Source organism: Oncorhynchus nerka, linkage group LG15 (assembly GCF_034236695.1).
Source record: "Oncorhynchus nerka isolate Pitt River linkage group LG15, Oner_Uvic_2.0, whole genome shotgun sequence".
NCBI classification, from domain to species: domain Eukaryota; kingdom Metazoa; phylum Chordata; class Actinopteri; order Salmoniformes; family Salmonidae; genus Oncorhynchus; species Oncorhynchus nerka.
Window position 1 is genome coordinate 62,538,124 of NC_088410.1, and position 18,277 is coordinate 62,556,400.

Genomic DNA, 18,277 nt, shown 5'->3' on the forward strand with positions numbered 1-18,277 from the left:
TGCGCGCGCCCGGGGCGAAGGAGTCACACCCTCTTCTTCAATGTATATAATATACATTGTCTTTGGAGGAAATAAACCACATTTGTAGTCTTACATGAGGAAAAATACTAAGAGTTAGCACATCATAGAATTCAATACTTTTAAAATACCCACTTATTGCCTCTCTCTGCACTGTGCACTCACTCATTCTTAATGTTTATGAAGACTTGAACATGTAATTGGCAGCTGTATCATTCTACAGAGTGTAATGTACTAGTGGATGGCCACCTAAATAAAAAACATGCTGCAAAGTTGTCATGATTTTTTAAGAGGGTATATGGATATTTGGCCCCGCCTTGCATGGCTACAGGAAGCGCCTCCACCTTACCTAGAGATTTGCCAGAGTGTTTAGAAAAAAGAAGTAAGGCCGAAGTTAAATCGAATGATTTGATCGAAGACATCCGCAACAGTTTCTGCCAGTTTGGTGTAAAACCTGTGTCGACTGTGGTTTGATAAGAAGAACCAAGTGAAAAACATGATTTCGTTCATGCACTAAATGTAGCAGTGTAGCCTGCTAACGTTAAATAAAACGTAAAGACACGTGGTAAGTAGCCTATTACATACAATTTAGGAAACATTATGTTCACATCATTTTGTAAAATACTTCTTAAACAAATGTCGCTTGTTGCAATGTATTCCTGCTAGTTTGGGGCACTGTTTACATATCAAGTCATAATCACATAAGTTCTACACAACTTGTTGCATGAATTTGCTATTGCCGCTAAAACATGCTTTGCTATGCCAAAAATAAGTATAGAACCATGTTTTAACATATACGACTTTTTGCCACGTCAGATGTTAAACTGCGTTTGAAAAGTGTTGTGGCCTGTTCTCTGTGTTGTCTGAGAATATAACTATGGAGGAACACCACGTGTCGAGGGGGGTGCTTTCGTTTTCATGCTTTATGCCACGAGCTATGTCCAATATTTTGATAGCGTTAGCTCATTTTGCTTGCTTAAGTTTATTTAATGAGAAAATACTAGGACAACTACATATAATTAAATTGTTTATTTGAGGTATGTAGATTTAACAATGAAAGTTGTCCTACCTTTTTTTTCTTGGGTAGAATGTAGGACCACATCAGTAAATAATTCAGAACACATTTCAGATGGTCTTTGATGTAGCATTGCATATGCCCCATCGTGACCTATTGATAATGTACACCTGTGAACCATGTGACTGACCACCTTTAAATAAAATCACATTTTATTGGTCACATACACATGGTTAGCAGATGTTATTGAGAGTGTAGCGAAATGCTTGTGCTTCTAGTGCAACAAGTAATCTAACAAGTCAACAACAAATACCTAATACACCCAAATCTAAGTAAAGTAAAGGAGTGGAATAATAATAAATATATGGATGAGCAATGTCAGAGCAGCATAGGCGACGATGCAATAGATAGTATAGAATACAGTATATACATATGAGATGAGTAATGGAAGATATGTACACATTATTAAAGTGACTAGTGTTCCATTTATTAAAGTGGCCAATGATTTCAAGTCTGTATGTAGGCAGCAGCCTCTGTGCTAATGATGGCTGTTTAACAGTCTGGTAGCCTTGAGATAGGAGCTGTTTTCAGTCTCTCGGTCTCAGCTTCGATGCGCCTGTACTGACCTCACCTTCTGGGTGGTAGCAGGGTGAACAGGCAGTGGCTCAGGCGTTGTTGTTGATCTTTTTGGCTTCCTGTTACATCGGGTGCTGTAGGTGTCCAGGGGGGCAGGTAGTTTGTCCCCGGTGATGCGTTGTGCAGACCGCACCACCATCTGGAGAGCCCTGCGGTTGTGGGTGTTGCAGTTGCCGTACCAGGCGGTGATACAGCCCGACGGGATGCTCTTAATTGTGCATCTGTAAAAGTTTTAGGTGACAAGCCAAATTTCTTCAGCCTCCTTGGGTTGAAGAGGCACTGTTACGCCTTCTTCACCACACTGTCTGTGTGGGTGGACCATTTGAGTTTGTCAGTGATGTGTACGCCGAGGCTCTAGGAGGAGCTAAGGATGGCAATTTGGTAAAAGCATTTATGGCTGGTTTCCAGGACCTAGATTAAGACTAATCCTGGATTCAAGCCTAGTCTTCCTTACTCATTCTCAGTAGAGAATCTGTATTAAATTAGCCTTTTAGTCCAGGATTGGGCTTAATCTCTGTCTGAGAAACCAACCTCTGTTTGGCTCCATTCAGTGGAACTACCTCTGTTTGCACCCTTAGATAACATCATTTATATGGAATACACCCTGTCAATATAACATTGACCACATTATTACCCATATATTATTTGTTATAAGGTACTTAGGCTACTCTTCCTGCATTTAGCCTACTTCCTTCCTTGTTTACATACTTTGTACAGTATGCAGACTGATCACAACTTCCTTTATTTCTGCATGGAATTCTGTATGGAATACAAAGCGCCATGGTGCTGGCATCATTCTGTCTCATGTCTAATGTCTCTGAGTCATTCTCTCTCCCCCTCTCTGACTTATGTCTGCAGGGAGCCTGTGCTGTGTGGTTGACCACTGGAATGTCTTGTTGACTGAAATCTTGTTTCATTGAATATCAGGTCAGATTCCAACCCCATTCAGTCACATACACACACGCACTTTCCGACAGCCTCTTCCGCTCTGGAATGCAGAGGTGACCCCAGCTAATGAGGTCTAGTGCACAAGAAGGTGAAAGATCGTAGGAGGGGGCTGGATCTAAGACAGGTGGACCTCCATTTTGGAGAGCACGGTGACAGAGGGGATTGGAGGGGACAGTGTCTTACTGCAGAAGTAAAATGTATTCATACGCAGTTATTTTTCTGTCTGCCTGTCTGTCAACCAGACCATGGCCCAGGGCAGTGGGGTCCAGTACGAGCCAGTGGCAGAGATTGGAGGGGGTGCGTACGGAACGGTGTACAAGGCTCGGGACCTGGAGAGTGGCCAGTTTGTTGCTCTGAAGAGTGTTCGCGTCCAGACGGACCAAGATGGCCTCCCTATCTCCACGGTCCGAGAAGTGGCCCTGCTGAAGAGACTGGAGCAGTTTGATCATCCCAACGTGGTCAAGTAAGAACACTTTTTAAAAACTATTTTTATAAACAATACAAACGACAACATCATACAAACATCAACAACATCACGCCTACACAGACCCACTAGTACACACCCCCATCTCCAGCGCCCGCATCACTTTCCGCCACATGGCCTGAAACTGCACCATTTTGTTTCTCTCTGTAGCCCACACATTTTCAGTGTTTAAATAATAAATCATTCGATTTTTCCATTGTGTTAATGATGGCAGATTGATTGATTTCCAAGTTTTTAGTATATGTTTTTTCAAGATGAGTGATGAGAAGAGAATCGTCCAACCCACCGGGTATCTCACTACACCCCCATATGCCTTGTCTTGAAATATGCAGACAGATGGATTAAAAGTAAGTTTACATTGTAATACTGCTGACAACAAACTTTCTAGCTCTGCCCACAGCTTCTGGACTTTATAGCATTCCCAGAAAGCATGGATTATTGAGTCATTATTAGTTTTACACTTAAGACATGACTCTGCCGTTGTTGTAGAATTTGTAATTTTGTCTCTTGTATAATACATTCTATACATTAGTTTATACTGGATTAAGCTCACATTTTCATTAACTGTGATTGTTAGTTATGCTCCAACTTTCCCTCCATCTTGTGCCAACATCAGTTCTTAAGTCTTGGTTCCAATAGTACATTTGTTTTCTAAGAGATTGTCAGTTGGATATGCTCTCTGCAAGGGAAGATATACAAAACATATCATATGAACATCCTTTTTCTGACTCAAATAAGATTCCCTCAAGGTTGCTCTGATGTCCAAAAGGGGAAAAATGGTGATATGTAACTTTTTATTTAAAAAAAGTTGCATGTATTTCAAATGATCTACGTTGGTCAGTCCAAAATGACTTTTTAATTCTGTCATGGAAATAAATCTATTTCCTGTTACCAAGTAATTTACCGTTTCTATGACTTTAGTTGACCACGTGGGCCATTCTTATCTGTGAATTCTGAAAAGCTATCCAAGGATTGTTCCATACGGTTGTGGTTTTAGGAAGTGATATTGGTTTGTGTAGAATATATTATCCCGTATTGTTATAGTAGTGTTCTGAACTATGAAGTTGTTAATGTTCTTAGCTTTATCTTTTGAAAATAGACATGTGAAAAGATTCTGGGGATGAGTGTGCGCATCTTCAATGTGTTCCCGTTGTTCCTCTTTAGTGCATTTAACTATATGTCGCGGGTTGGGTTGTCTGTTCATACAATTCCAAGACTAGAAGGTTAAAACCACCCTCAGACTTAAGAAGATGTCAAACTTTCCTTTTTATTCTATGAATTGTATTTGCCCATATAAAGTCTTATGACCAAGTGTACTTTCTTTTTAAAGAATTTCTTTAGTGGGTAGTTGGTATTGCTAAAAATGCATACAAAAACTTTGGCAATCGTGCCATTCCAAAGAGGTTTGAAGAACACATCTAATCATTGAACCTTTATTTATAGTGATATTCTCCAGCCAGGAAAGAGGTCTAATTGTGAGATTAGTTCACATCCCACGCCATCTTTTGTGTAGATCTAGGATTAACTGACAAAACCGCACAGTCTCACGTGAAATTGTAGTGGTAAAAAGGGAATGAATGGAATAACGTAAGCTATGCACGTTCAATGTTTCTACTTCATACTTAATAGCACCTTTTGAAATGCGTAAACACGAACAATCACAGTCAAACGCTTTCGTTGACACATTGTGTTGTTTTTGTTGCGACTTGTATAGCCCGTGACTTTAGTTTTGACCTGATCACCTGTATCTTGTGAAACCCTACACCCACATAGCATAAGAGCTTTGGAATGCCTAAAAACTGACTGGTAGGTCTATGATAAGCAGGTTCTATAAAGGTTATTATCTAGTGACTTAAAAGTTGGGGATGTGCAGGATTCCTCAACTCCAACTGTCTCCTTGGGAGTGGAGCACCCTCATTGGGTTGTGTGGAACGAGCACGTTTGTCAGATAAGAGGCCATGGCCACGCAGCGCTTTAAATGTTAAGAGTAATGTCTTTAAACCAATACTTTACAGGCAGCCAGTGTAGTGCTGATAAAACTGGAGTGATGTGCTCGTGCCTTCTAGTGTTGGTTAAAATGCGAGCTGCAGTGTTCTTTGCAAGTTGTAGGCTTTTAATAGTGTAGTCTGAGCAACTGGAGATTAAACAAATTCATGGACCAATTTTTTTGCATCTGTTTGAGAGATGAAGTGTCTAATTCTGGAAATTTTCCTGAGGTGAAAGGATGCTGTTTTGGATATGCTTTTTATGTAGTTGTCAAAAGTGAGGCCGGGATCAAAGGTGACACTAAGATATTTAACAACCATGTTTGGTGTAATGCGGCAACCATCAATGTTGAGGGTGAGGTCTGACACCGAGTTTCTTGTGGCCAAGTGCCATCATTTCAGTCTTGTGAAAGTTTAAATGCAAGAAGTTGGATGTTTTATAATTAGAAACTTTATTGTCCACGTAATGTGGAAATTTGTTTGGCTTCACCACATAAAAACAGACATTAAATGCCACCATGAGCACATCCATTCTCGAGATCATTAAATAAAATATGAAAAAACGCTACAATGCCAGTGCACTATAACTGTATTTAACATCTGTGATGCACACCTCAAGGCGGGCTGACTTTAAAGTATCGTCTGGTTTAAAAGATGAATACAATCGGGTGTCATCAGCATAGTAATGAAAGTGCATGTCATTACCAAGGGGTAGCATGTATAAAGAAAAATAAGGGGTCCAAGCACAGAACCTTGGGGAATTCTAAATTCAACCATGGAACGTTCAGATGAATTATCATACACTGTGTACACTGAGCTCATGGACGTGTCTGTGTGTGATGTTTGACTGTATATGTACGCTAGGCTCATTGTCTGTGTGTGTGTGTTTGTACATCAGGCTCATGGACGTGTGTGCCACCCTGAGGACAGATCAGGAGACTAAAGTCACCCTGGTATTTGAACACGTGGACCAGGACCTGAAGACCTACCTAGAGAAGGCCCCTGCCCCAGGACTGCCCCCCAGCCACATCAGAGTGAGAAGCCCCCTCGGGTCCCTGTAAACCATGTTAAATAAACATAGTAGGTCCCTGTAAACCATGTTAAATAAACATAGTAGGTCCCTGTAAACCATGTTAAATAAACATAGTAGGTCCCTGTAAACCATGTTAAATAAACATAGTAGGTCCCTGTAAACCATGTTAAATAAACATAGTAGGTCCCTGTAAACCATGTTAAATAAACATAGTAGGTCCCTGTAAACCATGTTAAATAAACATAGTAGGTCCCTGTAAACCATGTTAAATAAACATAGTAGGTCCCTGTAAACCATGTTAAATAAACATAGTAGGTCCCTGTAAACCATGTTAAATAAACATAGTAGGTCCCTGTAAACCATGTTAAATAAACATAGTAGGTCCCTGTAAACCATGTTAAATAAACATAGTAGGTCCCTGTAAACCATGTTAAATAAACATAGTAGGTCCCTGTAAACCATGTTAAATAAACATAGTAGGACCCTGTAAACCATGTTAAATAAACATAATAGGTCCCTGTAAACCATGTTAAAAGGAAGGTACATCCAAAACAAACGTTTAAATGATCTCAGTGTTTGGCAGGTCCACAGGTCGCCCTCTATCTGACTGGATATGTTGGACCGTTGTGTGGACCGAGCCTGGTACACATGTTAAATGTGTCCCCCTGTGTGTTAGGACCTGATGCGTCAATTGCTGTGCGGCCTGTCATTCCTACACTCAAACCGTGTGGTGCACCGGGACCTGAAGCCAGAGAACATCCTGGTCACCAGCCGTGGTCAGGTTAAGCTGGCCGACTTTGGACTGGCCAGGATCTACAGTTGCCACATGGCCCTTACCCCTGTGGTAGGAACACAGACACACACAAACTGGTTGAGAATGGAAAGGGTCTCTATGTGCATTCACCATAATGCTTACTTATGCTTTACAGTTGGCATAAATATTCATACACATTCATACATCTCTCCTACTCTCAACTGTCCCTCCATTGACGTCTCTCTCCTCCATGTCTGCCCTAGGTGGTGACTCTGTGGTACAGGCCTCCTGAGGTCCTGCTCCAGTCCACCTACGCCACGCCGGTGGACATCTGGAGCACGGGTTGCATCTTTGCTGAGATGTTCCGACGCAAGTGAGTGGTCAGGGCCAGAGAAGGCTTATTTGACATACTGGGACATTTATTTTTAAATAATTTTCTCTCTGTGTTATAAATTGTATGGGTATGTTATGTATGTAAATCTGATATTCTAAAAGATGCCCACTGGATTAATAGATTATATCCCACCCAGCAAGTTACCACATTGGAAACTGAGCAAGAAAAACCTAATTTGTTTGTCTGTAGTGTGACCGAGCTCTCATTTCTATGATTATGCTCCCACCAGGTGGTCAAATCGAAGTATAGCAGTCTACTGCTGTGGCACTCCAATTAACTAGGATTCAGGGTTTCTTCTCTTATCATTATGGCTCCACGCTAACGGCCAGGCCACACCAGTGTACACAGGGGAGGGTCAGCCCTGTCCCTGTAATCTCCCACAGACATGGCCGTAGGTCAGCACAATAAAATAAGACTATATGGGGACAGAGAGACAGACGGTACTGCTTGTCACAGCAGGGGAAGTTTGCCAACAGCACATTAACCCAAATCCAAACTTTCTCATGTAGACCGTTGTTCTCTGGAGACTCTGAAATGGACCAACTGGGAAAGATATTCAAGTGAGTATGGGCAGAAATGTCCACTAGTGTATCCCAAATGGCACCCTATTCCCTATATAGTGTACTACTTTTGACCAGGGCCTTTAGGGTGCATTTCGGGACTCAATCCTTGCCACTTTGGATCAGTCTAACTTCTGTTAATTCTTTCTGAAACACTTGTCTGACTGGTTGGCTTGTTCCTTTCTGTCTGCCATTCCACAGTGTGATTGGCCTGCCACCCATGGAGGAGTGGCCTGCTGATGTCACCCTCTCACGACACAACTTCAGTCCTATCAGCCCCCGCCCAATCACAGACTACGTTCCTGAGATCAATGAGCAGGGGGCAGAGCTGCTTTTGGTGAAACTTTTTGTTTTCTAACCAGCTGTGGGGTGTATTCTGTTTGGTCAAAAATAACTTTTTGGGAGTGTTGAAATGCTAAATGGTAAAATTGTATATGTGATTCCTGGCTAAAAGTGTATTTATTTACCCAGACCAACACCTGTAAAAGCTATGATAAAGATAGGACAAACCCTACTTTTAATTGCTAATTGAGTCACATTTGTAAACCTAGCCATTCTGTTTGTTCCCACAGAAAATGCTAACCTTTGACCCTCTAAGAAGAATCTCTGCCCTAAACGCTCAAGAACATCCTTACTTCCAGGAGGATGAGGAGGAAGTGACAAATGGTTGAAATGCAGTGAATGACATCGAAGGATGGGACCGTGAGGAATGGTAACCCTGACTCCATTTTGGTGTATATTGTCATTCAGTGCATTTCAGGTCAGATCCCTGTTGTGGTTCCTTTTAAAAAAAAAAAATACTACAGAAGCCAGTTGCACCCCTTGAGAATGTATAGGAGTAGAGAAGTGGAGTTCAAGGACCAACATGGATATGAACCTGAAGAAGGATAGACTCCCCTCGCATTCCTCAAATGAATTCTCCAGCCTGGTCTCATAGACTAGACGTAACATAATAAACTTAAAAATGAGACACTCAAATTAGTATGATATATTACGTTTGGTATGGTTACATAAGACCGGTGGTTATTTAAAATCTTGTCACTGACAACTTTTGAGCTAATTAGCAACTTTTCAACTCCTTGCTACTTTGCATGTTAGCTAACCTTTTCACCTACCCTTCTCCAACTCCTAAACTTAACCCTAACCCCTAGCCAAGCTAACATTAGCCACGTAGATAGAATTCTTAACATATCATACATTTTGCAAATTCGTAACATTTTATTTGAAGTCCACAAATTAATTCATACCATATGAAACGTAACTCATCATATTAAATGGTGTGTCTCAGTTTTACGTACAGAATAATACGAAATGCTCTGAGACCAGGTTGCACACACATACAACATGGAATAACTGTCCTGTGTGGGTATTTTAATATTATAGTTTAAAGATCCAATGCATACATTTTTATTACATTATCAAATATTTTCTGTTTAACAATTGAAGTACCTTGCTGTGATGTTTTTCTACCAAAATAGCTTCTTAGCAAATAGCATTTTTTTTTTAAGCAAGAATTTTGCTAGGACTGTCAGTAGTGTGAGTGGGGATGGGAAAACTGAAAAGTAGCTGTTATTGGCAGAGAGATTTGGAACATTTTCTTATTGGTCTAATTTACCACCTGGTGATGTCACCAGGTACGCCAAAATTCCATTCCACCAAAAAAGGTGGACATTTCAGGCTCTTACTTTCATAGCTCTTACACTAAAGGGCATTATTATTTTCACACTTTCACAGTATTATTCCAACCTCTGTGTGGAAATATATATATATATACACACACACACACAGTGGCAAGAAAAAGTATGTTGAATCCTTTAGAAATACCTGGATTTCTGCATAAATTGGTCTTTAAATTTGATCTGATCTATCTAGGTCACAACAATAGACAAACATTCTGCTTAAACTAATAACACACAATTATACGTTTTCATGTCTTTATTGAACATACCGTGTAAACATTCACAGTGCAGGGTGGAAAAAGTAAGTGAACCCTTGGATTTAATAACTGGTTGACCCTCATTTGGCAGCATTAACCTCATCCAAACGTTTTCTGTAGTTGCGGATCAGACCTGCACAACGGTCAGGAACAATTTTGGACCATTCATCTTTAGAGAACTGTTTCATTACAGCAATATTCTTGGGATGTCTCAATCAGGTTGAGTTCAGGACTCTGGGCTGCTCCAAAAGGCATATTTTCTTCTGTTGAAGCCATTCTGTTGTTGATTTACTTCTGTTTTGGGTCGTTATCCTGTTGATTCACCCAACTTCTGTTGAGCTTCAATTGGTGGACAGATAGCCTTACGTTATTCCTGCAAAATGTCTTGATAAACTTGGGAATTCATTTTTCCATTGATGATAGCAAGTTGTCCAGGCCCTGAGGCTGCAAAGCAGCCCCACACCATGATGCTCCCTGCACCATACTTTATAGTTGGGATAAGGTTTTGATGTTGGTGTGCTGTGCCTTTTTCTCCACACAGTGTTGTGTGTTCCTTCCAAACAACTCAACTGTAGTTTAATCTGTCCACAGAATATTTTGCCAGTAGCGCTGTGGGACATCCAGGTGTACTTTTGCAAACTTCAGACGTGCAGCAATGTTGTCGTTGTTTTTGGACAGCAATGGCATCTTCCGTGGTGTCTTCTCATGAACACCATTCTTGTTTAGTGTTTTATGTATCGTAGACTTGTCAGAGGATGGCATGTTCCAGAGTTTTCTGTAAGTCTTTAGCTGACACCAGGATTCTTCTTAACCTCATTGAGCATTCTGCACTGTGCTCTTGCAGTCGTCTTTGCAGGATGTCCACTCTTAGTTCAGCACTGTTGCTACTCTTCCTTTCTCCATTTATAGACAATTTGTCTTACCTTGGACTGATGAACATCAAGGCTTTTAGAGATACTTTTGTAACCCTTTCCAGCTTTATCGATGTCAACAATTCTTAATCTTAGGTCTTCTGAGATCTCTTTTGTTTGAGGCAAGGTTCACATTAGGCAATGCTTCTTGTGAATAGCAAACTCAAATTTTGTGAGTGTTTTTATAGGGCAAGGCAGCTCTAACCAACATCTCCAATCTCGTCTCATTGATTTGACTCCAGGTTAGCAGACTCCGATGAGCTTTTGGAGAAGTCATTAGCCTAAGGGGTTCACATACTTTTTCCAACCTACACTGTGAATGTTTAAACAATGTATTCAATATAGACAAGAAAAATACAATAATTTGTGTTAAGTTAAGCACACTATTTTTCTCTGTTGTGATTTAGATGAAGATCAGATCAAATTTGATGACCAATTTATATAGAAAGCCAGGTCATTCCAAAGGGTTCACACACTTTTTCTTGCCACTGTGTGTGTACACAAACACACACAACACTGGAAAATCACTGACTGTACTGGGCCTTTAATTTTCTTTTAAAAAGTGCACATGGAAGGACACGCTAGCTAAGTGGCATTTGTTGAACATGTTTACGGGCCAAATAATGTGTTGTTCTGTACTAAGTATCCCTCCCTTTCATTCCAAGAACACCTTGCAATGTTTAAGTGCTGCAAAGACTAATAAAGCTGCTCCAATCATCAACTAAAATAGCCATTTCTAATCGTACCTTTTGTATACCAGAAATGGCCTAGATGTTATTGGGAAACACATTTTCTATCCCTCGTTTTCAGTTTCTTGGATCATTCAAAGTGTGTGTTAAGAAATCTCATTCTTGTACGCTAATTTGTTTTTGTTTCTTTTATCTGAAATGACTACAGGTTCACATCAACTTGGAGAAGTGAGGAATGAAAGGACTGTATAGTACAAGCCAAGCTCTTGAATCATGACATTTTAATTGGAAAGTTGTAGCGGAGAAGGAAACATTAAAGTAATCAAGTCCACAGTGAGTTGAAAGGCAGGTACAACAGCAGAAGGAACAAGTGTGAGAGATAAGGACAGTCCTAAATTACATCCTATTCTGTGTATAGTGCACTACTTTTGACCAAGGTCCATAGAGCTCTGGGCCCGGTTTCCCAATAGCAATGGAACTGATCCACTGTTTACATCCTGACAGTACACGATATGTGATCTTCAGATCTTGCCCGCTAATGAACGGACAAGTTTGGTGTTTGTAACGCAAGATGGAGGAGAGATAGCAAAATATGACCTTTTCATTCAATATATTGTTTCAGGTGATAACATGTTTAACTTTTTTTTTCAACTTCTTTCTTTACCTTTTATAGCATGTCAAGCTTGCTTGCACTGCAGAGCAGCTAGCTAGATAGGCTACGTTTTAGATACCACTGTAGCTAGCGACCTCCTCCTAATGATTATCCTATAAAATAAACGTCATTACCATCAAACTTAAATGGCAGGCAACAGTCATATTAACTCAGCAAAAAAAGATACGCCTTTTTCAGGACCCTGTCTTTCAAAGAGCATTCGAGCACCTGTGGAACGGTCATTATGACACTAACAGCTTACAGACTGTAGGCAAATAAGGTCACAGTTATGAAAACTTAGGACACTAAAGAGGCCTTTCTATTGACTGAAAAACACAAAAACAAATATGCCCAGGACCCCTGCTCATCTGCGTGAATGTGACTTAGGCATGAGGACTGCAGATGTGGCCAGGGCAATAAATTGCAATGTCCGTACTGTGAGACGTCTAAGACAGCGCTACACAATGGACCGCTGATCATCCTCGCAGTGGCAGACCACGTATCAACACCTGCACAGGATCGGTACATCTGAACATCACACCTGCAGGATGGGCAGTTGTTGCCGAGTTACACCAGGAACGCACAATCCCTCTATCAGTGCTCAGACTGTCCGCAATAAGCTGAGAGGTTGGACTGAGGGCCTGTTCTAAGGCAGGTCCTCATCAGGAACAACGTTGCCTATGGGCCCAAACCCACTGTTGCTGGTCCAGACAGGACTGACAAAAAGTACTCTTCACTGACGAATCACAGTTTTGTCTCACCAGGGGTGATGGTCGAATTCGCATTTATCGTCGGAAGGAATGAGTGTAACAGTATAACTTTAGACCGTCCCCTCGCCCATACCCGGGCGCGAACCAGGGACCCTCTGTGCACATCAACAACAGTCACCCACGAAGCATCGTTACCCATCGCTCCTCAAAAGCCGCGGCCCTTGCAGAACAAGGGGAACTTCTACTTCAAGGTAAGTGACGTCACCGATTGAAACGCTATTTAGCGCGCACCACCTCTAACTAGCTAGCCGTTTCACATCCGTTACATGAGCGTTACACCGAGGCCTGTACTCTGGAGCAGGATCGATTTGAAGGTGGAGGGTCCGTCATGATCTGGGGCGGTGTGTCACAGCATCATCGGACTGAGCTTGTTGTCATTGCAGGCATCTCAACGCTGTGCGTTACAGGGAAGACATCCTCCTCCCTTATGTGATACCCTTCCTGCAGGCTCATCCTGACATGACCCTCCAGCATGACAATGCCACCAGCCATACTGCTCGTTCTGTGTGTGATTTCTTGCAAGACAGGAATGTCAGTGTTCTGCCATGGCCATTGAAGAGCCCAGATCTCTATCCCATTGAGCATGTCTGGGACCTGTTGGATCAGAGGGTGAAGGCTAGGGCCATTCACCCCAGAAATATCCGGGAACTTGCAGGTGCCTTGGTGGAAGAGTGGGGTAACATCTCACAGCAAGACCTGGCAAATCTGATGCAGTCAATGAGGAGGAGATGCACTGCAGTACTTAATGACGCTGGTGGCCACACCAGATACTGACTGTTACTTTTGATTTTTATTCAACTTCTGTTAGTCACATGTTAAGTTTGCTGAAAATAAAGGCAGTTGAGACTGAGAGGATGTTTCTTTTTTTTGCTGAGTTTGTAATTGGCTTAACAGCCAATGTGTATTTAACATTATTAAAATAGTACTCACTTATAGGAATGGGTAATTGTTTACAAGTTGCTAGCTATCCCATTAAGCCATGATTGAAAACATTTTCATCTTCTGTGGTTTGATATCTTCCTGTTCTTTGACTGACTCTGGCTGGAGTAAAGACGACGTAACAGAGCCTTCAACCACAAGGGGGCGTTGCGATTCCAAAACCTCTTCACATTACCAATAAGCACTCCGACTACGTTGCAACCGAGTGGTAACGCAACGCCCCCTTGTTAAATAATACACATTGGCTGTTAAACCAATTATATTATGACTGTTGCCTCCCGTTAAAGTTTGATGCTAATGATGTTTGATTTATAATTATTTAATGGAGGTCGCTAGCTACAATGCTATCTTCAACCTTGCCTAGCTAGCTTGACTTGCTATAAAATTAGAGAAAGTTGAGGAAAAATGAACTAAACAAAAACATGTTTGTCACCTGAAACAACATATTTATTCTGTTTTGAATGAAGAGGTCATATTTAGCAAAATACAAAATAAACAAAATCTCCCAAAATAAATAAAATCTCTGAAGAGGGACAGGCTCTCCTCTATCTTGTGTCAACAGAGATACGCATAAACTATGTTTAGCGAGATCTTGTGTGTGTATAGTGACGTGGGAGGGCAAAAAAAGCATCTAACGGCGCACTTAGCTGTTCTACGAATGGTCTTGAGGCAGGTGTTAGATTACAAGTGTTTAAGTGCAATGTTAATAACGAAGGAGATCGTTACAACGATGCATTTGGGAAACCGGGCCTTCGTCAAAAGTAGTACACTATATAGGGAATAGGGTGCCATTTGGGTCAGAGAAAGGCAACAGGAAGCTGAGACGTTGCCACAATCTAGAACAGGAAGTCAATACCAGGGCTGAGTCCACCCTCGTCAGGACAGATGTGAGTCATTCTGTCAATCATGGTGAAGTGAAGTGAGAGAGTTGAGTCAGAGGATGTGAAGTGGCAGCAGTCTTGGAGCGTTTGGAATCTCAGGGTCACTGATTCTTAGACTGCGTTTAGACAGGCAGCCCAATTCTGATTTTTTTTTTTACTCATTGGTCTTTTGACCAATCAGATCAGCTCTGAAAAAGATCTGATGTGTAAGCAAATACACACAACACAGCCTGTGTAAACGCAGCCTAAGTGACCGCTTGGGGACTGTCTGAACATACTAACTCCAACCCACTGCTGTGCATAGGTACTGTACAACCAAGGACTTTTAGCAGGTTTACCATCAAGTGCAGTACTTAATACTGAATGGAACTCGTTCCTTAACTCTTTTCTCTAAAAGGTGTGTCCCATTGGCTGTTTTGTGAAAGTGAAAAATTAACGGTATTTAGATAGGTGGTTAAAATCCATATCCATAGTTTGAAACTTCCTCCAAGATAGGATCAATGAGACAAGGGGTTCTTAAACTTTTTCACCCTGGGACCCAAATGAGAAATTCAGTGTTTTCCTGGGACTGAAGCTTGTAAAAATATGCCTCATTTGGGGGCCCTAAGTGAGATTTGGTGAGGAGGCCCTCTTCACCTTGCGGGCAAAACATTTTAGTGGCGCTGCTCTTGACAGTGGAGATACATTTAAGTGTTAATTTCCTGACATTCTACACATGCCACGGTGTGGAGAGAACAATTAGCAATAATAATAAAAAAATGCAATTCAACTCATTTTGCCATGGAGCAGAGATATTTATTTCTTCAGTTTTACAGCAAATTTCCTGCAATTCTACCCATTTTGCCATGGAGCAGAGATATTTATTTCTTCAGTTTTACAGCAAATTTCCTGCAATTCTACTCATTTTGCCATGGAGCAGAGATATTTATTTCTTCAGTTTTACAGCAAATTTCCTGCAATTCTACCCATTTTGCCATGGAGCAGAGATATTTATTTCTTCAGTTTTACAGCAAATTTCCTGCAATTCAACTCATTTTGCCATGGAGCAGAGATATTTATTTCTTCAGTTTTACAGCAAATTTCCTGCAATTCTACCCATTTTGCCATGACTTAAGCCATGTTAATATGATATCTTAATGAGTGCCCTTTATTTATTTACAAATGTTTACATGTCCTGACCCATATCTTTAAGAAAGGCTGACTTAGACAGTGGTGGAAAAAAGTACCCAATTGTCATACTTAAGTAAAGATAACTTAATAGAAAATTACTCAAGTATAACAGAAAGTCATCCATTAAAATACTACTTGAGTGAAAGTATTTGGTTTTAAATATACTTAAGTATCAAAAGTAAAAGTATACATAATTTCAAATTCCTTATATTAAGCAAACCAGACGGCAATATTATTGTTTTTTTTATTTGCGGATAGCCAGGGGCACTATCCAACACTCTTGACATAATTTACAAATGAAGCATGTGTGTTTAGCCAGATCAGAGGCATTAGGGATGACCAGTGATGTTAAGTGTGGGAATTGGACCATTTTCCTGTCCTGCTAAGCATTCAAAATGTTAGGAGTACTTTTGGGTGGCAGGGAAAATGTTAAAGTAAAAACTACATTATTTTCTTTAGGAATGTTTAAAAAATATAAATAGTAAAGTACAGACACCACAAAAAACTATTTCAGTATTTTAGCAAATAATTTCCTCCAATGACAGGCAAATAAATAAGGTAATCAAAACAAAGTGTCACTAGGAAAACACTTTTTCAAGTTATTTACAAAACAATTACACACAACAATAAAGGAAACAAAATAGTTAGAACCAAGATAAATACAGAATTCACCTCAGGTTTTTGGCACAGATTGAAGGATCATAATTGAGTAAACATTTTTCACAATGGTTATCGGTGTCAATTTATTTGAAGGCATATACATTAGCGGAACACCATTTAAACCAAGCTAAACGTTGGGCTGCCCATCGCTGTGTATTGTAATTCTCAATTTCCCACTTCATTATACATTGCTCATTTGAATTATCAGGCTTACAGTGTGTCTCAACTTTTGAGAGACTACCTGACTGGTGCACTTACTCCCTAGAAAGGCCAAAACCTAGGAAGAAACCTAGAGAGGAACCAGGCTATGTGGGGTGGCCAGTCCTCTTCTGGCGGTGCCGGGTGGAGATTATAACAGAACATGGCCAAGATGTTCAAATGTTCATAAATGACCAGCATGGTCGAATAATAATAAGGCAGAACAGTTGAAACTGGAGCAGCAGCACAGCCAGGTGGACTGGGGACAGCAAGGAGTCATCATGTCAGGTAGTCCTGGGGCATGGTCCTAGGGCTCAGGTCCTCCGAGAGAGAGAAAGAAAGAGAGAAGGAGAGAATTAGAGAATTCACACAGGACACCGAATAGGACAGGAGAAGTACTCCAGATATAACAAACTGACCCTAGCCCCCCGACACATAAACTACTGCAGCATAAATACTGGAGGCTGAGACAGGAGGGGTCAGGAGACTCTGTGGCCCCATCCGAGGACACCCCCGGACAGGGCCAAACAGGAAGGATATAACCCCACCCACTTTGCCAAAGCACAGCCCCCACACCACTAGAGGGATATCTTCAACTTACCATCCTGAGGCAAGGCTGAGTATAGCCCACAAAGATCTCCGCCACGGCACAACCCAAGGGGGGCGCCAACCCAGACAGGATGACCACATTTCACATATTCACGTACGTTTATATAAAATCAGCACAACTGCAACACTTTCTGTGGCATAGACAAAACCTCTTAAATTATAAAAGATTGTTCTTTGTAAAAAAAAATTAAAAAATCTCTGCATGTCACCACATACAGTGCAATGCTGGTAGTTGGTGCTCAGGGTTCTGTTTCTGATAAACCCACAGACAGACAGAGGGCTAGGGGAATCAAACTGGCGTGGTTCTCAACCGGTTTGGTCCCAGGGACAAACAAGTACAGGGTCGTATTCATTAGTACCCGTAGTAGCAAAATGTTTTGCAACGGAAAATGAAAAAAACTGTTTCTTATTGGGAAAGTTCAGGTAGACCCTCCCTGCTTCAGTCTGTTTTCTTCCATTTGGTGCCTGGTGAATATAAACCCAGATATACCTCTTTGGAGAACTGTGTTGATTAAAAACATCCAATGAGAACAGATTGAATTCATATAGCGTCTGAAGGAGCGGTCAGCATTATCCCAGGAACCATTGCAGGTGCTGCACAGACCATAAGTTGAGAAACACTGACATACAGTGGAGTTAGACAGCTGTGGAACCATCCTATCATACATGAGACAAGAAACTGTACAGACCAACATTGCCTTCTCTTTCCCAGAGCTTTCTAGTGTGTAGCACGATGTGAGTTTGTATGACTTCCCATTTAATAACCAGAAGGTACCAGAAGCATCAGGCTGTGAGTGTGTTCTTCTTTTCATATTGACACATTGTGTGTATGTGTACATGTATCTTTGATGTTGTATTTAGTTTGTATGTATGTTTGGTGCCCTGGTGTATATAATGCTTGTGTTACTTGTGGGCCTCTTCACTCTCGGCTTCTATAGGAATGGGGAAGGGGATGCCTTGTCAGTTGTACAACTGAATGCATTCAACTGAAATGTGTCTTCTCTACATTTAACCCAACCCCTCTGAATCAGAGAG

General features: G+C 41.1%; 1 protein-coding gene across 3 annotated transcripts; it reads left to right on the forward strand.

The window, feature by feature from the left end:
* Positions 1 to 325: 325 nt before the first annotated feature.
* On the forward strand, positions 326 to 15,378 carry LOC115143085 (cyclin-dependent kinase 4-like). 3 transcript variants are annotated; one of them, XM_029683108.2, is made up of 10 exons: positions 326 to 583; positions 2,528 to 2,596; positions 2,860 to 3,080; positions 5,985 to 6,120; positions 6,796 to 6,963; positions 7,137 to 7,246; positions 7,777 to 7,827; positions 8,029 to 8,164; positions 8,400 to 8,539; positions 11,572 to 15,378. In XM_029683108.2, the coding sequence occupies exons 3-9, from the start codon at positions 2,863 to 2,865 to the stop codon at positions 8,496 to 8,498; spliced, it is 918 nt and encodes a 305-aa protein (XP_029538968.1). In that variant the 5' UTR covers positions 326 to 583; positions 2,528 to 2,596; positions 2,860 to 2,862; the 3' UTR covers positions 8,499 to 8,539; positions 11,572 to 15,378. The 3 variants fall into 3 exon arrangements, with proteins under 3 accessions (XP_029538968.1, XP_029538967.1, XP_029538969.1); XM_029683107.2 differs by lacking the exon at positions 11,572 to 15,378 and having other exon boundaries at positions 8,400 to 11,403; XM_029683109.2 differs by lacking the exons at positions 2,528 to 2,596; positions 11,572 to 15,378 and having other exon boundaries at positions 8,400 to 11,403.
* The last annotated feature ends 2,899 nt before the right edge of the window (positions 15,379 to 18,277 follow it).